This window comes from Carcharodon carcharias, chromosome 9 (assembly GCF_017639515.1).
Source record: "Carcharodon carcharias isolate sCarCar2 chromosome 9, sCarCar2.pri, whole genome shotgun sequence".
NCBI classification, from domain to species: Eukaryota; Metazoa; Chordata; class Chondrichthyes; order Lamniformes; family Lamnidae; genus Carcharodon; species Carcharodon carcharias.
Window position 1 is genome coordinate 49,036,029 of NC_054475.1, and position 18,942 is coordinate 49,054,970.

At 42.5% G+C, this 18,942-nt stretch overlaps 1 protein-coding gene across 1 annotated transcript; it reads right to left on the reverse strand.

Moving 5' to 3' along the window:
- Window positions 1-15,055: 15,055 nt before the first annotated feature.
- Window positions 15,056-17,428, reverse strand: mcee (methylmalonyl CoA epimerase). Its single transcript, XM_041194845.1, has one exon. The coding sequence runs from the start codon at window positions 17,305-17,307 to the stop codon at window positions 16,834-16,836; it is 474 nt and encodes a 157-aa protein (XP_041050779.1). The 5' UTR covers window positions 17,308-17,428; the 3' UTR covers window positions 15,056-16,833.
- Window positions 17,429-18,942: the final 1,514 nt, after the last annotated feature.

Sequence of the window (18,942 nt, forward strand, 5' to 3'; positions counted from 1 at the left end):
GTGGGTGAGCACTGTGAAGGGACTTCAAGGAGGGTGCCTCCAGTTTCCTCTTCAGAGGTTTCTTCGGGGCTTGATTGGAGGCCCTGGGTTGTGGACTCCGTCGGTTGTTTCCCAGATGTGCCTGTGAAAGCAAGGGGAGATAATTAGTGCATGGCAGTGGCCTGTGAAACAGGACACATCACTCACAGTGTGATTGTCTGATGGACTTTGAACTGCTGTATCCTTGGTAGAGCAGTGCCGACCTCACCATCAACACAGGACCAGTCCAGATTGTCACCGGCCAGCTGGATGGCTACATTTTCAAAGTCCGTGAGGACCTTGATTTGAGGCATTCCTCCACCGGTCTGCAACCTCTCCCTGTTTTTGTGTACCAGCTTGTCCTGTATAAATAGAGATGCAGAGAGTGTAAACAGGGTGCCTGCTAGGCCAGATGATAAGTATGCCTGGCATGTGTGGGTGGCGAGTGGTCCCATGGATGGGATGAGGACAATGAAGGTGTGTGTGTGAAAGAGTGAATGGTGATGTCCCTTGCACTGGCAGTGAGTGAGGGCCCTGTGGATGTGTGATGGGTTTGTGAGTGTGTGAGTTGAGAGTGATGAAAAGAGTGACTTACCCTGGCAGAATAGAGGAGACCATTCATCCTCTTGTGGCATTGGATGGCTGTCCTCTTTTGCAGGGCATTGGTGCTGACCACAATGGCAACTGCCTGCCAAGCCTGGTTGGTCACGCTGCTGCCCATCGTGCGGCCAGGGTGGGGGGTAGAGGACATTGCTACGGGCCTCCAAAGCATTCTAAAGGCGTTCTAATGACATGTTGCTCAACCTGGAGGCTGCAGTCTTTTTGTCTTTCCTGCAGTAGTCGTGGGCTGGAAGTACTGAGATGTATGTGTGTGGCTGCACTTTAAATATGGTGCTCAGCCTGGTAAAGTGGCGAGGTGATGGCGGGCGGGTGAATGGGAGCTCTCCCACCATGGAAACGGTGTGTTTCCTGGGAATGCATAAATAATGTGGTCAGTTTGGGACGATATGGCATGAAAACACACCTTCATGGCTGGTGGGTAAAACATCATTTTACCTCCCGCCACTGCACTTAGTGCAAATCTGGAATGATTCTGCCCAATGACTCCTGGTAGGCCATATATACTAAAGCATTGTCACAGCTTTTCAATAGTTGCACACAATGTCGATGATCAAACTTCATACACATTCATTCACTTAGAATGCGCATCGATGATCAATAAAAACATGGTACCTAAAAATGGACCTACATAATCAATATGTAGTCTGACCCAGGATCGACCAGGCCGTGGACACAGTGGAGCTGAAACAGGGTATTTCTGTTGTTGCTGGCACTGGAGACAGTGTTTAGCCATTCTTTCTATGTCACTGTCTATTCTTGGCCACCAGACATAGCTTTGTGGAAGCATCTTCATCTTCAAAATGCCTGGATGAGCACTGTGAAGCTCTAACAAGAGTGGTTCTCTTCTTTGCAAAGGAACGACAACTCTTGATCCCGATAACAAGATTCCATTTTGAAAATGTGACTGTTTTACGGGCATGGAATGGTCTTATGGTCTTATCTTTTCAGATACTGGTGAATTTGATCATCCTCACAATACCTGGTCTCTGAATTTTGACAAAATAGGATCCCTGTTTGTCCGATTCTATACTTGCTTCACAGAAACTGGCGAAGAATCCAAGAAATTCAGCTCAAGTACAACTTCTTGTGGCACTGGAGCATGTACAATGCTATCTGGTTACAAAGATGACTGAGTGCATCTGCATTTGCAATGTGCGCACCAGGACGGTGCATAAAGGTGTACACATACACTGATAAAATCAAAGCCCAATGTTGAATTCTGGCTGAAGCTATCAGCAGAATTGCTTTATCCTCACTAAATAAACCCATTAATGGTTTATAGTCCAACACTTTGGTGAAATGTAGTCCATGCAGATTCTGATGGAAATTCTTCACTTCAAATATCACTGATGAAGCTTCCTTTTCAAGATGTGAATAACCCTTCTTGGCTGCAGAGAGGGTTCTGGAGACATATCCTACTGGCCTTTTGGAACCATCTTCCGTCCTGTGTGACAACACAGCTCCCACCCTGTAGGGACATACATCACAGGCTAATATTAATTCCTTTGATGAGTCATAATGTACTAGTAGACATGATGAATGTAATAGTTTCTTGTTGACAAGTTTGGCAAGAAGCGACCATAATAATTTATTAATTGAGTTCAGTAATACTGGTAGGAGATGGCACATCTTTGATTGCCCTGACTTTCTTCTCTTCTGGATGCAACCCCTGGGCATCCACTTGAAGACCCAGATAAGTGACTTCAGTCGCTTGGAAAGCACATTTCTCTTCCTTTAATCGTATACCAGCTTCCAAAAATCTTCCTCAAAACCTCTTCTAGGTTGGCCAAATATTCAGCTTCCATTGATCCTGTGATCAGAATGTCATCCAGGTACACTACTGCTCGGGGAAGTCCTTGCAATAGGCTTTCCATGGTCCTTTGGAAAATTGCTCATGCAGATGATACACCAAAGGGTAGCTGTGTATATTGGTACAGGCTCTTGTGCATGTTGATGGTTACATACCCTCTACAAGTGCTATCCAGCTCTATCTGTTGGTATGCATGGCTCATGTCCGGTTTGGTGTAGGACTTTCCTCCAGCTAGCTCAGCGTACAGATCTTCAATCCTCGGGATAGGATATTTATTTAATTTAGCAGCTTTGTTCACAGTTAATTTGTAGTCTCCGCAAATGGAAATAGTTTGATCTGGTTTAATCACAGGGACCATGGGCGTTGCCCATTCTGAAAATTGGACAGGTTGGATGAGGCCTAGCTCCTCTATGTGGCACAATTTTGCATCCACCTTCTCCTTTAGGTCTGGGCTTAAAGAGCCGGGGTGTCATCTCTGAGTCTACTTATATTTTTGCTTGTAGACCTTTTATCTTTCCCAATTGCTCATGAAATATACTGCTGTGCTTGATTACCAGCTCAGGAATTCCTCCTATCCTCACTTGGAATATTTCTGACCAGTTGAGCTTAATTTTTTTGCAACCAATCAAGGCCCTGAAGACTAGGTCCTTCACCTGTTAAAATGATCACAGGAAGCTGGGCTGACTGCTGCCTGTAGGAAACAGGTACAGTTTTGATGTCTTCTACCTGTATTGACTCTCCAGTGTATGTCTTCAGCTGAGCTATGGTTTGCTCCAGATTCAGTGGCTAGGTAACTTCACTTAGACATTTAAATGTGTGTTCACCCACCACCATGGTCGGGGCTGCCATGTCTTCCTCCATGACTAGAGGTTTCCCATTCACTTGAAGGGTGACAGTTATTGGTTCAGTTTCTACTGCTCTCACATTATATGGGGAATAGATATCAGTATCAGCAGCATCTGGTTCAGTTATATTGTGCACTTCAATTATCTTGGTCTGCTGCCTGATTGGCTGCCTCGATTGGGCCCTGTATTGCTTTATTACATGCCCTTTTTTGTGACAGCAGGGTCATTCTGCCATTTTAAATCTGTAGGTTTCCGCTACATGGTTACCTCCCCACCCCCCCCACCCCCCCCCACACCCCCATAGGTAACAGATTAATTTCTGAATCACTGGTGAGATGCTTCCACTATGTCTTTATTTACAAAGCTCTTGTAGAAGCTACAGGTCCACGACTGGAAACCTCCGCCCCTAAGATTACTAACACTACAATTACTACAAAACTCCAGTTAGTTTGTACTGAATATAATGTCCTTTGAACATTCTCCATTTCAGCTATATTGTAAAAAGTCGATTCAAGGTGGATATTTTCACTCTGCGTGGTAGCAATAATTAACTATGCTGGTGTATGAATAAGGTTAACAAAATGTTTGCAACATGTTAATCTTGAAGTATTTCATGCTTTTAGTGTTTCCCTCAATCTAATTAGAACAGCAGCTTGACTGGAAACAGCAGAGGAATTTATAAACAAAAGCTGACCTTGACCGTAACATTGACTGTACTAACTGCATTACAGCAAAGGTCTTTTTTGAAGAACCAGCAGAATGACTCACTGGTGCAATCAAATTAAAAGCCTCAGTGTTCACATTAGCAACTCAAGTGATTTGAAAAAGGTATCTGGAGCATAACAGCCACAATGAATGATTAGATTTCTAATCATTAACTTGTAGTTTCTGTTTTCCTGGTATGCAGGACTAAGCCCAGCTATGAGATTTGAGTGATCTGTTAACATAAACTCAAGGGATTTGGTTAATCACAAAGTTCAGCTTTAATTTAGTAAAAGATTTTTACTTAATTTGTTGTTATGAAGGAGCACAGGTTATTTCAGGCTGAATTTTTGGACTTAAACTTGTGGAATATTTTTCCACTTTCTTTTCTCATTCAATGGCCAGAATTTTCCCAGCACATTGGAGTTGGGTTTGGAGAGGGGGAGGCTGGGAAAGTGGTGGAAAAACAGGTCAGGCCAGCTGCCCCAGTGTGTGTTTCCACCTCTAATCACTTTTACTGGGGCAGTGTTGCAGGCTGCATTTTTCCAGCTGTTTCAATTCTCCCAGAGACAACTGGGACCCCCCAAGTATGGGAGGCGAGTGTACAGTGGGAGGACCCAGTGGCTTCTGCTTTACGTCAGATTGGTAAATAATTGGAAGACAACGAAAAGCCTGTGGCCAAGGGTAGGTAGAGGCCAGCCATTGCAGCTTGGAGGTTTCTGCCACTGAGAATCCCAGCCTCATCTTTAGATCATCTTCATTTATAAGTTAGCAAATTCTTTCTGCTAAACTGTTGACATGTTTTCACTATGAGTCCACTTCCATTACCTAAGCCAAACTTGGCTCATTTAGGATTCACACAGCCATTTGAGAAATGTTAGGCTTAGCCATTCACAATGGGTCCCAGAAGTGAAATGTCAATGTTCTTGATATTTAAGTATCACATGCCTGTGATACTGTCAAGTACAAAATGGGATGAGAAATGGTCCTTCAATTCATTAAGCCTGTTCATGTCAAATCTTACTCTACTTTTCCCATTAAATGTGAGGAAAGGTTCTGTAACGTTTTGCTGTGCCTGTTAAAGATAAATGAGGAAATACTACAGAATTTCTCTGAATTTGCAACCAGCATAATTTTACTTGATTGATTTTCTCTTCTGTAATATGGTTCCATAATCCCAACAGCCTGACATCATGTTCTACACACCATGCGATTGTTTCTATTTGTCCTTCTCACCTTTGTTTCTCATGAGCTTTCATCTCATTTTTCTTATTGAAGGTGTTACTTAATTCCAAACCCCATGTATTTTACAGACCTGGCTTTTTTCAGCAAGGTAGCCCCGTGAATGTGGACCGTAGAGCTGCTGCCAGAGCAGCATCAGCTGAACATCATGCACAATTGTTCCTCAGTTTCTATAAATTCAAAGCATTGTCAACCTAAAACGCTGTAAAACAGCTTCAAATTGAAGAGGTTCCATGATATTAATGTGTTAATCGAGTTTAATTAGGAAACAAGCATGTCAAATGTGCACTCCCAAGTCCAAGGGAATAAGGTCCAAGAATGTAGGCTATAAAATGGTATAACACTATCTCCTCCTTCAACCATAGAATTATTGGGATCAGGCATTTCTCTGTCTTATTGCCTCACTCAGAGGATTATAGGGCTCTGCACTGGGTAAGAAAAGTCTAGTCATGATGCTGCAGCAATCATGAATGTGTGGCAGGCTTAACTGACTATCTGGTCTTTTCATATGTTCATATTACACATTACAGATTTGTCTCCATCAAGGCTGTGTTACAATTTTTGAGTCATTTCTACACTTCTTATTCTAGATAGTTTGGGCTCTTGTATTCTCATAACTCCCTGTACCTTTATAAGTTTCTATCCTAGCTTTGTGATCTAATGTAGCTTTCTGTAACATTTGGGACAATGAAACAGAATACTGTCTATTCATTAGCTTTAAGCCCCTGTGATTTATTCTATGCCTCAGTGGTATCACTCCTGTCTTAGGAAGATGAAGACCCATCACTTGGGTGCTCATTTTAAGCAAATTTATTATATGCACAACAAATAATCTATCAGAGGTATAATAAACATTCAATGCAGAAAGCCCATCACATTACCAATGGAAAAATCTGTAAAAGTTGCAGTCTAACAAAGTTATTCCATTAAAAGACAACTTTTAAATTATTTTACTGCCCTTTCCCTTCTCAAAATTTCTCCTGTCTGTGGGAGCTAGTTAATTTACCTTTTATTTTCCTGTGTAATTCTAACATAATATGGTTTGATTTGAATGGACAGTGATCAACCCAAAACTATGCTACAATTTCGTCACAGGATGGACTCCAAAGTGTAAAGAGTGTCCACTCTCTGGATTGGAAAACATTTCAAATGTGGGTTGATTGATGTAAGAGAGATTGAGGGAACTGGTTCAGTGCACCTGACTACAAACAGAATAAGGTCACCCTCCATAAATAGAAAGGAAACAAAAAAAGTGAACCTTCAGCATCCAAGGCAAGGAATTTCAGTGCAAACACTCCACTAGTGTCTTCCCCAAAACAATTATCTATTCCATCTATATGCAAAATCAACAATCAAAGGATTATTTTGAGAGTAAGTTTAACAGGTTTATTGATGCTGGATGTCACGCTGCTTTTAAAGGGGGACAAATTTCTTTTCACTTTAGACTGAAGGTGTTTTCTTTTTAACTGAACAATTGATCTACACATTTAACATAGAACTACAAATAATTCTAGATATCCCACTCTGAGCATCACTGCAGTGCTGAGGGAGTGCTGCACTGACAGAGGTGCCAACTTCTGATGAGATTCGAAACCAAGTTTCTGCCTGCCTTCTTACGTGGTTGCAAAAGATCCCACTGAACAATTCAAAGAAGAGCAGGGAAGTCCTCTCTACTGTCCTGGGCAATGCTTACCCTTATGCCTCCTATGCCCCCACCTCCACAACCAACACTTAAATTGGATAATATCACTTATTTCATTGTTGCTTGTGGAATCTTGCTGTGTGAAAAATGGTTGCTGTGTACCTGTCATTATAACAGTGGCTATTCTTCAAAAATACTTTATTGTTGTAAAGCACTTTGGACTGTCCTGAGACTGTGAAAGGCATTATAGAAATGTTCATTCCTTCCTACTTTAGCCAACCATTGGAGAAAGCTGCTGCGTCACTGCAGCGAACATGTTTGTTTTAAATATGTAGAGAAACTTCCAAACTATTTTATCCTCCCACCATGCAGTTGTTGTGATTCTCAAGTTGAAAGATTGTAGAGTTTGTGTAAAAGCAGCTTGGAGTCTGTGGTTTTCCTTTACCCAAGGTTAACTTTGTATGCTGTACTTTGGAGAAATGACTTCATGGACCAGATTTTTAACTTGGAGGTGGGAATCGGAGTCAGGGAGATTTCCTGATGTTGCAATTCCATCTCGTGCCTGACAGTGCCCACCCACACAATTTTCATGGCAGGAAGTCAGGGACTGGAGTTAAGGCCACCACCTCTGGAAGCAGGCCGGAAATGGAGATGGACGTGGGCTGATGCCAAGTCAGCCTGTTTAAAAGGCTTGCATCCATTTCCTGGGACATTGGCCCAGTTCTGGAGATGAGGATGAGGCCCTCTAACCCTCACCCCCTACCCTCTACCCCTCCTCTCACTCCCCCATACTCATTCACCAAGTATCCACTATATACAGAACTCACATGTCCTGTAATAACACTGAGACGTATTTGAGAAGTTAACATATCTGTCAAAATAAACAAACAGTACTTCAAAATCCACTTTAAAAAACAAAATCCTTTCATTAGCTCATAAATCTGTCACTATAACCAATCTCAAATTCCCCTGGACAGCTATGTCAATGAACCCTGCTAAGCATAATCCATTAATGGGTTTGGAACTCATTCAAGCATTCATAAGGAGATTCCATTGATCAACTCTGACAACAAAATCTCCAGAGCTGAGCAAATTAAAATCTTTGAAGTTGGCCAGAAGCTCAGCCATCTGTCAAAGCCTTGAAACAGCTAAACAGATGGCTGAGATGACATTGAGGAAAACATGAAAGCAAAGGGGACATCTCACACATTCAAATGTGAATTTCATTAGTGTGTAATGCAGGATAGCATTTTATTCAGTCAATAATGTACTTTAATACGTCTGAAGACTTTTCCAATTTCACAATGCTGTTCAATCTACTGGTCGCTTACTTTTTAAGAACAGAGCTCTATCATCACTCACTGCATTAAAAACATATATAACTTATCATACAGCATTTCATTCCGACATCTGAAGTTGGCAACACTTTTTGAACTTACTTGCCACACAGTTCCTGACTCCAAACCGAGTTTTCAACACCTCTGAGCTGGTGTGAAGCAAGTTGCCTTCCAAAGCTAGAATGACTCCTTGATAATTGCAGAAAGTCTGAAGTGCCTACTTTCACAATGGAGCTCGCAATGTTGAGACAGCCAGGTCCTGGCGCGCAACCCGCCTCCTTTCCCACGCCAATGAAAATTGTTGGTGATGGGAATGCAGCTGGGAATCTCAGTCAGGTCCCACACAACATTTTTAAAGCCTGTTTGATGTCATTCAACCATGTGTTGGATAGGAAAATTCATCACTGTGTTTACTAACATATGAATAGTATGTTTTCTCATGGCTCTGTGTGTAGGTGCAGCCTATAAGAACACTAAGTTATTAGGCTGAATCTTAATCTGTGCTGAATTCAGAGGGGTTGTTATAATTGATCTCAGTATCCCTGTGTGAAACCTGTCACTTGATTTTCAATAGATTTCAGTTGGATCACATGGGCCTGGTCCCAGGCAGAATTAGTATGATCACCAGCCCACATTCAGAGCATTCTGTTTTACTTGAAGTTAAAAGAGACATTATCACACAGAAAGAGGCACAGCTGCTTTTTGGACAAGAGAGAGAGAGAGAGAAAGGAATTACTGCTGTTTGGGAGAGCAGCAGGTACTGTTGTGAAGACCACGTTGAACTGTTTTTGAATTAATTCTTGTATTCTGTTTGAAAGCAAGGGAACAGGGCTAACAGGACTGTTTGAGATTTAAGGAACAAGGAGTCATCAAGATGGGCCTTGCTGGTTGAAGTCGGTGCTGGGATATTCCAGCAGAATAGAACAATTTTCGAAGGATATTGAAAATTCAACCTGACATGTTAGGGAGAAATTATTTTGCCAGAGGTGGGAGTGTGTTGCAACTTAATTCTTTTTTTTACTGCCCATCTGCAGGAAGCATAGTGTAAAGTAAAATGTTTCATAAGGGATGTTTCAACTGAAGTAATTAATTACTGTGAATGTACCTTTTCTTTAGAGTATTAGCTACCTGTTAAGTAATGTTTGATCCAATTTGACTTTGTTTGTTTGTTACAGTAAAAGTCTTAAAATATGAAACCTTGTCCTGTGATTCTTCCCATTGGTTGCTCAGAAATTCATTTTTTTTAAAAAGAAATCGGTTTCTATGGGGATTGTAGCACTGCAGCAATTGATGATAGGGCTTTCTTCTTAAAAGGCAAGTCACCATTAAATTGACCAGCATTGTGAAAGTGTTCAGATGCATTAGAGTACTTTATCCACTGCATTCAACAGTATTGAGATTCAGATCTTAATGTGTAATTTGGACCTTAAGCTTGAATCTTTATATTGGTTCAGTCCACCAGCTGCGGAGCCTTTGAAACAGTGCAACAGATGGCCATCTATTATAGCTACTTCAAAAGTCTTTCATGTATTCAGCTCTGTAGACTTTGTTTATTCAGTTGTGCAATGGAATCCCATTTTGAATGTCTGGATGAGCTCCAAACCCCACTAATGGATTCAAATGAGTTGCTGTTGATACAGCTGTCAAGGGGACTGAGAGTTTTATTTTTATTTGACTGTTTTATGAGCAGTTAATATTCTTCAATGATGGGTGAGTGCAGCACATCAGTGCAAAAGGCTGCAGCAGTTGCAAGTCTTGAGCCAGAAGTGCCAAGTGGATGATCCATCTCAACCTCCTCCAGAGGTCCCCTGCATCACAGATGCCAATCTGATTCGCTCCACATGATATCAAGAAATGGCTAAAGGCACTGGATTCTGCAAAGGCTATGGGCCATGATAATATTCAAGCAATCATACTGAAAAGTTGTGCTCCAGAACTTGCAGCATTCCTATCTAATTTGTTCCAGTACAGCTACAACAGTGGCATCTACCCGCTATGTGGAAAATTGTACCAACCACAAACATTATTTCTGTTTCTCTCTCCACAATTGCTGCCAGACTTGCTGAGTTTTTCCAGCACTTTCTGTTTTTATTTTGGATTCTGACCTGCATGGAATTGGCTGTTTTCAGAACTGCTGAATAGATTGTTAATTTCAACATTGAACTACAATTGTTTCCCCAGCCATACAAAATATATATAGTTAAACTGCTAGTTGGCCTCAGTGTCCTTGTGCTGAGGGAAATCAGTCATGGTTCTCAATCCTGGGTGTGATTCAGGGACTCTTATTGGAAAGCATTTATGTAAATGATCAGATTACAATCCAAACATTACTTCATGCCATCCTGGCCATTTTCCCTGTACAGTCCTCATCTCTGCTCCCTTAAGTCCAAAGGATGCAGACTTGAAAGTATATGGCGGACAACTGATTTATCCAACCACCACCAGATCTGGCTGGACCACTTACAACACTATCAAGACCTGCTCCAATCACCTAAAACTGCTCACCATTCCAGGATCATCCTCAAATGCAAAGCTTATCTCAATTACAAACTTATTCTTAAACCACTCCCTCCTCCAACTATAAGTGCGAGGAGCTCCCGCACTTGTCACAAAGATGGAGACCATTCGATCAGCTGTCTCTGCACCTTCCCCCATTTCTATTAGACCACTGGATCAAACTTCATCTAATGCTCCCCTCTGAGCTCACATCTTTCTATAGTTACTCTCTTCTCTCCCTTCATGCCCTTCTTCAGTGCCTGTTGTTAAATTTATTGAACACTCTGTAATCATCAGCAAACTTCCCCACTTCTGACCTTATGATGGAGGGAAGTCCACTCACAATGCAGCTGAAGATGGTTGGGCCTAGAACACCACCCTGAGGAACTCCTGCAGTGATTTCCTGAAACTGAGATGATTGACCTCCAACAACCACAACCATCTTCCTTTGTGCTAGCAGAAAACTATCCCCGATTCCCATTGACTTCAATTTTGTTAGGGTTCCTCGATGCCACGTATGCACTTCATCACTATCACCATCTATTTTCACCTCAGTAACATCGGCTCATCAGCTGCTGCAATCCTCATTCATGCCTTTGTTATCACTGGACTTGACTATTCTGAAGCACTGCCCAGATCTTAATGTGCAGCAAGTCCTGTTCACCTATCACTCTTGTGCTTGCTTACCTTCATTGGCTCCTGGTCAAGCAATATTTTGATTTAAAAACTTTCATCCTGGTTTTCAAATCTCTTGGCCTTGCCTCTCCCTATCTCTGTTATCTCCTCTAGACCCTCAATCTTCCAAGATATCTGTGCACCTCTAATAGAATATTCCCAATTTTAATCATGCCACCATCAGTGACTGTGCCATCAGTTGCCTAGGTCCTAAACTTTGGAATAAGCTGCCTATACATCTGTTAAGACCCTCCATAAACCCTACCTCTTTGACCAAGCTTTTGGTCATCTGACCCAACATTTCCTTTTATGGCTCATACAGTATTTTGTTTTATAATGCTCCTGTAAAGTGCCTTGGTACATTTCATTATGTTAAAGGCACTGCATAAATATGTTGTTGAGAAAAATTATTTTTATATAGCATGTTATGAGTTGGAATGCACTAGCTGAAAGGATGGTGAAAGCAGATCCAGTTGTGAATTTCAAAAGGGAACTAGGTAGCTACTTGAAAAGACAAATATCGCAAGGCAATGAGGAAAGTGTTTGAATAAGGAGTTATTTAGATAGGTCTTTCAAAGAGCTAGCACAGGAAATATGAGTTTAATGGCCTCCTCTGAGCTGTAAGATTTTTGATTCTATGAAATGAAACTCTGTTGTTCAAGGCTGAGATGGATAAGAATTTAGTGCACTTTTGGGCTGATTCTGATTGAGCACTGCCAGTCAGGAAACTGAGCCCAGAGTATCTTAGATTTGTCTTTGTCCCTTGAGTTCCCAATTAGCACTTCCTCACCAAGAGCACCCAATTGGAAAATCAACTCGCACGTCCTTTTCCTGTCCAATTTCCATCTATTTAAAGAGGAACATATGTCTGACATGAGTCCTTCCATGTTCATTTGCATTTTCATAGAAGGAAATAAATGAGTTTTTTTTAAAGATATGTTGACAAAACTTCCAAGTTTCTTACCTGAATTAAATAGGTACAGTCTCCATTCTCTCTACAGAATTCCATCAACACCACCCACATGGAATGTTCTTTTATATCCCAGAGAGGATTCATAGGAAGGACCATTGGCTGCAATTTCAGAGCAGTCTGAGCTGCCTGATCCCAGTAACCAGCAATATGGCTGGTAAATTTGTACCCTCTGCATATAGTGTGGTTTGCCAGTCAACCAATATTATTGTAAGATAAGAATGATTGTAGGGAACACTCAGCTTCATCTAGGCCATGCAGAATTAACCTGTCATTCAACCTCCAGCTGATTTGCCTTTTTTAAAGAAATAAAACAAGTGCCCGATTTTAACATAATCAAAATAAGGATAATTAGTGCTGGTAAAAAGGAACACTTTTTATATTGGGATCTAATATCAAACCTGTGTTCTCCAGGTCAAGCATTAAACAGTTTAAACGTCCCTTTGGATTTTGTCAATCTTGACTTTAGGCAAACCATTTTGTGTGGCATTTTTAATTTAATTTTACTTACCAACTATCTGAATAAGATTGCCAGATTGGCTGAATTGGGCAGTTAATTAAATAAATCTGGAATAAACATTGAGGCAAGGGCACAGAATGTGTGAGGGTGGGGCTTCAACGTCTACCAAGAGTAGCACGATAGCATCGCTACTGACCGAGCTGGTCGAGACCAGGACATAGCTGCTTGACTGGGTTTGCAGCAAGTTGAGAACACCAATGAGAAGGGAAAAAAATACACCACTTAATTCTCTCCAATCTACCTGCTGCAGACATATCTGTCTATGGCAATATTAGTAGGAATGAACATCGAAGAGATCTTAACAAAAAAACTGCGGATGCTGGAAATCCAAAACAAAAACAGAATTACCTGGAAAAACTCAGCAGGTCTGGCAGCATCGGCGGAGAAGAAAAGAGTTGACGTTTCGAGTCCTCATGACTGAGGACTCGAAACGTCAACTCTTTTCTTCTCCGCCGATGCTGCCAGACCTGCTGAGTTTTTCCAGGTAATTCTGTTTTTGTATCGAAGAGATCTTGTTGAGATGAAGTTCCATCTTTACACAATTGTGTTTTGTGTGGCACTATCACGTGTCAAATGGGGAGAGACCCAGAATGAATCTAGCAGCTCAAAACCAGGCGCCATCAGCAGCAGCAGAATTGTATTCCAGCACAACCTCCAAATTCATGGCCTGGCATATCCCTCATTCTAACATTACCATCAGTCAAACTGGGTTCAATGAGATGAGTAGAAGAGCATGTCAGGAGCAGCACCAGGCATACCTAAAAAAATTAGCTGTGATCCTGGTAATTCCCACAACCATCAGATCAGATCAGTTTTTTACTAGGAATTAACATTATGACCCATTAGATAAATAGAAGACTGTAGTAATTATGGTTTTATTTAGGTAATGCATCTTTAAGAATAATACCTGTTAGGCAAGGTCGCATGATCTGTAGTAACCAATAGGACAGTGGTGTGGGCTACCTCAGCAGTTAGTGTAGAGATAGAGTTAGAGTTGAAAGCACACATTGCTGCTGAGTATATTGTAAATAAATTGAATGTTTCCACCCAAGAAGTGTCTGCAGATCAACTCAATCATTAATAACACAACCCAGTCACCCAACAACAAACTGGCAACGAGGATAAAATAGGATTGAAGAGAAGAAATCAAGTTAGAAAGAAATTGGCAATGTACCTCACCCAGTTATTGTAAGTAGCAAGCTCCGGCATTTAAAGGGGAAAGTAGAAAGGAGTCATGGAAGCCAGACAGCTCGACATGACTGTCATAGTCACGAGAGGAAATTTACTGTGGGAGAGCCATTATACGTGAAACATTTCAGGGAAGGACCAAAGTGGTTACCAGGTGAAAGAAGTGCAGTGACTGGACTTCTATCTTACCATGTGGAGGTAGAAGGCCAGATCTTTCAAGAACACATGGACCATTTGAGGAAGACAAATCACCAAGGTTTGGTTCCACCAGTGATCATGACTGGGTCTGTGTTTCGTAAGAACTAGGAGCAGAGTAGGCAATTCAGCCCCTCGAGCTTGTCCCGCCATTCAATACGATCATGGCTGATCTCATTTCGGCTTCAACTCCAATTTCCCGCCCTCTCCCCATAACCTTTCAACCTGTTACTAATTAAAAATCTGTCCATCACCTTGAATTTATTCAGTGTCCCGGCATCCACTGCACTCGGAGGTAGTGAATTCCACAGATTCACGGCCCTTTTAGAAATGTAATTCCTCATCTCTGATTTAAATCCACCACCCCTTAACCTAAAACTATGGCCTCTCATTCTAGAATGCCCCACAAGGGGAAACATCTGCTCCATGTCTACTTTTGTCTATCCCCTTTAGCATCTTACATACCTCAATTAGATCTTCTCTCATCCGCCTAAACTGCTCAATCTCTCTTCATATGACAGGCCCCGCATCTCTGGAATCAATCTAGTGAACCTCCTCTGAACTGCCTCCAATGCAACTACATCCTTGCTCAATGAAGGGGACCAAAACTATGCACAGTACTCCAGATGCGGTCTCACCAATGCCTTGTACAGTTGCAACAACACTTCTCTATTTTTATACTCTATTCCTTTGGCAATAAATGCCAAAATTCCATTTGTTTCCTGTTGAGAGTACTCAACCCAGGACTGACATGCCTGATTTTCCTGTAAGAGTTGAGGATACAGAACTGCAAGTGCCCACCGAAGCACCGGATTTTCAGGCAACTCCGGAAAAGGAGGTTCCTGACAAAAAATATGAAGTTGTGGAGCTGCGATGTTACACACGTACCAGGAAACCACCTGAAAGACTGAACTTGTAAAATCCTTACCCAGTGTGAATATTATGTTGCCTTGAAAAATATATACTTGTAAATTTAATGTGTATAGCCGAGTTAAAGGGGGAGGAATGTAGTAATTATGGTTTTATTTAGTGTGTAATGCACCTTTAAGAATACTTGTTAGGCAAGATCACATGATTTGTAGTAACCAATAGCAGAGTGGTGCGGGCTACCTCAGCAGTCAGTGTGGAGATACAGTTAGAGTTGAAAGCACGCGTGTAGTTGCTGCTGAGTATATTGTAAATAAACTTAGTGTTTCCACCCAAGAACTGTCTGCTTATCAACTTAATCATTAGTAGCACTACTCGGCCACCTTACAACAAAGACATTTTGAGAACTTTTGCGGAAAAACATTTACAGTCAAAGAAGAACAGCAAAATAAACAGTAAATGCTGAAAGCAGGTTAGGCTGCAAGTTGACTTTTCGAGTGGGGCCCAGTTATTTCAAATATACTCACTGCAGGGTGACAGACAGTAAACACAAATAGACAGATGGAACTGAAATAGAAAGGGCAGAAGTCAGACTGAGTCCAGAACAGCAGTCATGTTTATGGATTGACCAAATGGTGGCAGGTTGTCATTCTGCATTGACATAACACCATTCAAGAACTCAGGACATACCACAGCACATCACAGATTCACTTTTTGAAGTACTTGTTGTGATGTATGCAATGTGGCAACCAGTTTGCATGAAGCAACATCTCCCAAACAGAAAATCAGATAACGACCAAATTATCTGGTGTAGAGCTGTCAGTTGATGGCTAAATATTGGCCAGAACACCCCACCTCCTCTCTGAAATAGTACCATGTAATTTGTTTACAATTCACTTGTTGGAGCAGACAGGTCCTTAGTTTCACATCTTATCTAAGAGATGTTAGCCCTCAGTATTGCACTGATGCATCAGCCTAGATAGTGTGCTCATGTTTTGGAATGAGATGGAACCCCAAAGACTCTGACTCAGAGGCAAGGTCACTACCAAGAGAGAATAAGTCAAATCAACTATTCTACAGGTCTGTTTTCATTTGAATTTGTAATCTGTTGGCAGAGTAAGAACATGGCTTGGTCCCATGAAGAAATATCTACGGAGGAATATTCTGAAGATAGTTCAGAATATCGATTTAATATTCGAGTTGTTCCAAAGCACATGGGAATGGAAAATTGAATACATCAAAACGCGTTGCCCACAAATATCACCTGCCCCCGCCCTTTATTAATGCTGAAATGAAAGAAATTAAGAAAATCCCAAATTTAAATTGAGAGGCTATGAGCAACGAAGTGAGCAGCAGACTGATCATCCATGAAGGAGTACTCACTCCCTTTCTCATTTGGTATTTTCACAGAGCAAATGACCTTCTGACATATTCCAGGTCTGCCGAATGATGGGGGGCAGGGAGTCACTCGTTTCGATTTAGAAACGTTTTAAGGAAGGCCGTACTTCTGGCGAGGTCTCTAATCATTCTTATTAGAAAATATCGCTGGCAGCATCGCCCGGGTATTGTCAGCCCCTAAGTTTCCTTGGATACAGAGAGAAGGTCATAGTCCCCCCTCAATATGTGGAATTTCCTTCCCCGGGTGTTACTTCCAGGTGTCAGGTAGCCCCTGGCTTGCTTCTTTTACTGTCCCACCCCGGTCTCCTCAGGCCTCCTCCAGCTCCACCAGGACCCCGCCGCAGTCTTTGGGGTGAAGGAAGATGACGGGTTTACCGTGGGCTCCGATCCGAGCCTCCGGGCTCAGTGTGCGGACCTGGCGCTCCCGGAGCTGCTGGATGGCGGCAGGCAGGTGGTCCACCTCAATGCAAATGTGGTGGATGCCACCGTCGCGGTGTTTGTGCAGGAAGCCGCGGATCGGGCTCTCGGGGCCGAGTGGCTCCAGCAGTTCCAGCTTGGTGTTGCCTAGCCCCACGAAGGTGGTGAGGACCCCGTGCTCGGCCAGGGCTACCGGTTCGCTGACTTGAGCCCCGAGCACGTCCCGATAGAAGGAGCGGGCCTTCTCCATCTCAGGCACCGCGATCGCCACGTGGTTAAGGCGGCCCAACTTCCAGAGGACGTCCCGGATCCCCGAGCTATAAGCCCGGCTTCCCATAGCAACCTTCAACATCGAAGACGCCATCTTGCTGCCGCTTTCAACTTTACAACTTTATTGACACTTCATCCAGGTTACAGAAAGCTGATTGCTGGCCCCGCCCCTTCATCCGGGAGACGGAAAGTTTACCAGCGGCCCCGCCACCTTCACCCGGGACACAAATATCGTCATCAAAAGTTCCGCCCCCTGCATCCGGGACACAGACGGCATAATGGAACCACCCTTTCATCCGGGTCTTAATCAAAGCGGGAAACCGAGTTCCCAACCCTCCCGGATTGACCTGGAGCCTCCAGATATTAAAGATTCGTCTCCAGACCTCCGTCGACGCTGGAGAAAAATCACAGGGACTGTGAAACAAAACAGTGTGTTTTTTCACTTCATTTGATCAATTCTATTATTTATAAAATATTGGAGATGAGAACAAAAGCTGTTTGACTGAGGCTGTAGAAGGATCATCCAATCAGAACCTACCTGTTTTCCCATTGAGTGTGGGAAGGTGGTGCATTATGATGATGGATCTGTTGGGTGACCAATGGTGAGAGAGTGTGTGGCAGCAGGAGGTCATGTGATGAAATTTCCCTGTGTTATATTTACCAGTGGCGACAATCCTGTCAATAGGGTTTTGGCACTGAGATATCCCAATGTCACCTTGACAGAAGTTAGCTCAACAAAAAGGACACAACTAATACAATAAGATGCGGCCCAATCAAACAGACAATTAGAAATTCAATAAGGTTACAAACCAAAGGAACCTTCACAGCTCATGATCTTATTGAATGATGGAACAGGCTCGAGGGGCCAAATGGTCTACTCCTGCTCCTAATTCGTATGTTTGTATGTTATTTCCAGTGCCTCTCAGTCACCCTATTCCCTGCCATGCCCATGGAGAATCTGCTGATTGGAGCTCTGATATTCAGTTGTTTAAGACACCTCTATCTGTCCTTCATACACCATACAAAATATGGAGAAATATAAACAGCTCCAAAAAAGCTGACAACTCAAAAAAATGTATCTGAAAAAGGGTAATATGCTCATGCAACTGACCGACAGACTGAACCCGCTGATGGTCCGTACCAACATTGAAGAGGTGATCTTAATTTTGAGGCAATAGTCTCACTGACATTGCGCCAGTGAGCTCTCAGTCACTAAACTGGCTTCCAGATGATTCCTGTGATGAAGAACTCTACCTGTGAGGATAGATTGGTGAGGTGGAGCTGTTTTCCTTGGAGAAAAGAAGACTGAGAGGCGATTTGATAGAGGCGTGTAAGATCCTGAGGGGTATGGATGGCGTAAATAAAGAGAAACCTCCCACGCAAGAGAACATCAAGAAATAGAGGCCGCAGATTCAAAATAATTGGCAAAAAGGAGTAAATACGATGTGAGGAAAATTTTTTTCATCCAGCGGACTGTTTGAGTCTGGAACAAATTTCCTGAAAGGGTGGTGGAGGCAGGTTCGATTGTGGTATTCAAAAGGGAATTGGATTTCTACCTGAAAAGAGAGAATGTGTGGGGTTATGGGGATAAGGCAGGGGAATGGGACTAGATGGAATGCTCTTTCAGAGAGCCAGTGCAGACTTGATAGGCCAAATGGTTTCCAGCACTGTAAAGATACTGTGATACTGTGGGCTTGTCGCATACTGACCTCCTATGATCAAGCTCACC

Excerpts from the sequence above, each read along its gene's own strand:
- mcee (XM_041194845.1), bottom strand. The coding sequence starts at position 17,307 with ATGGCGTCTTCGATGTTGAAGGTTGCTATGGGAAGCCGGGCTTATAGC.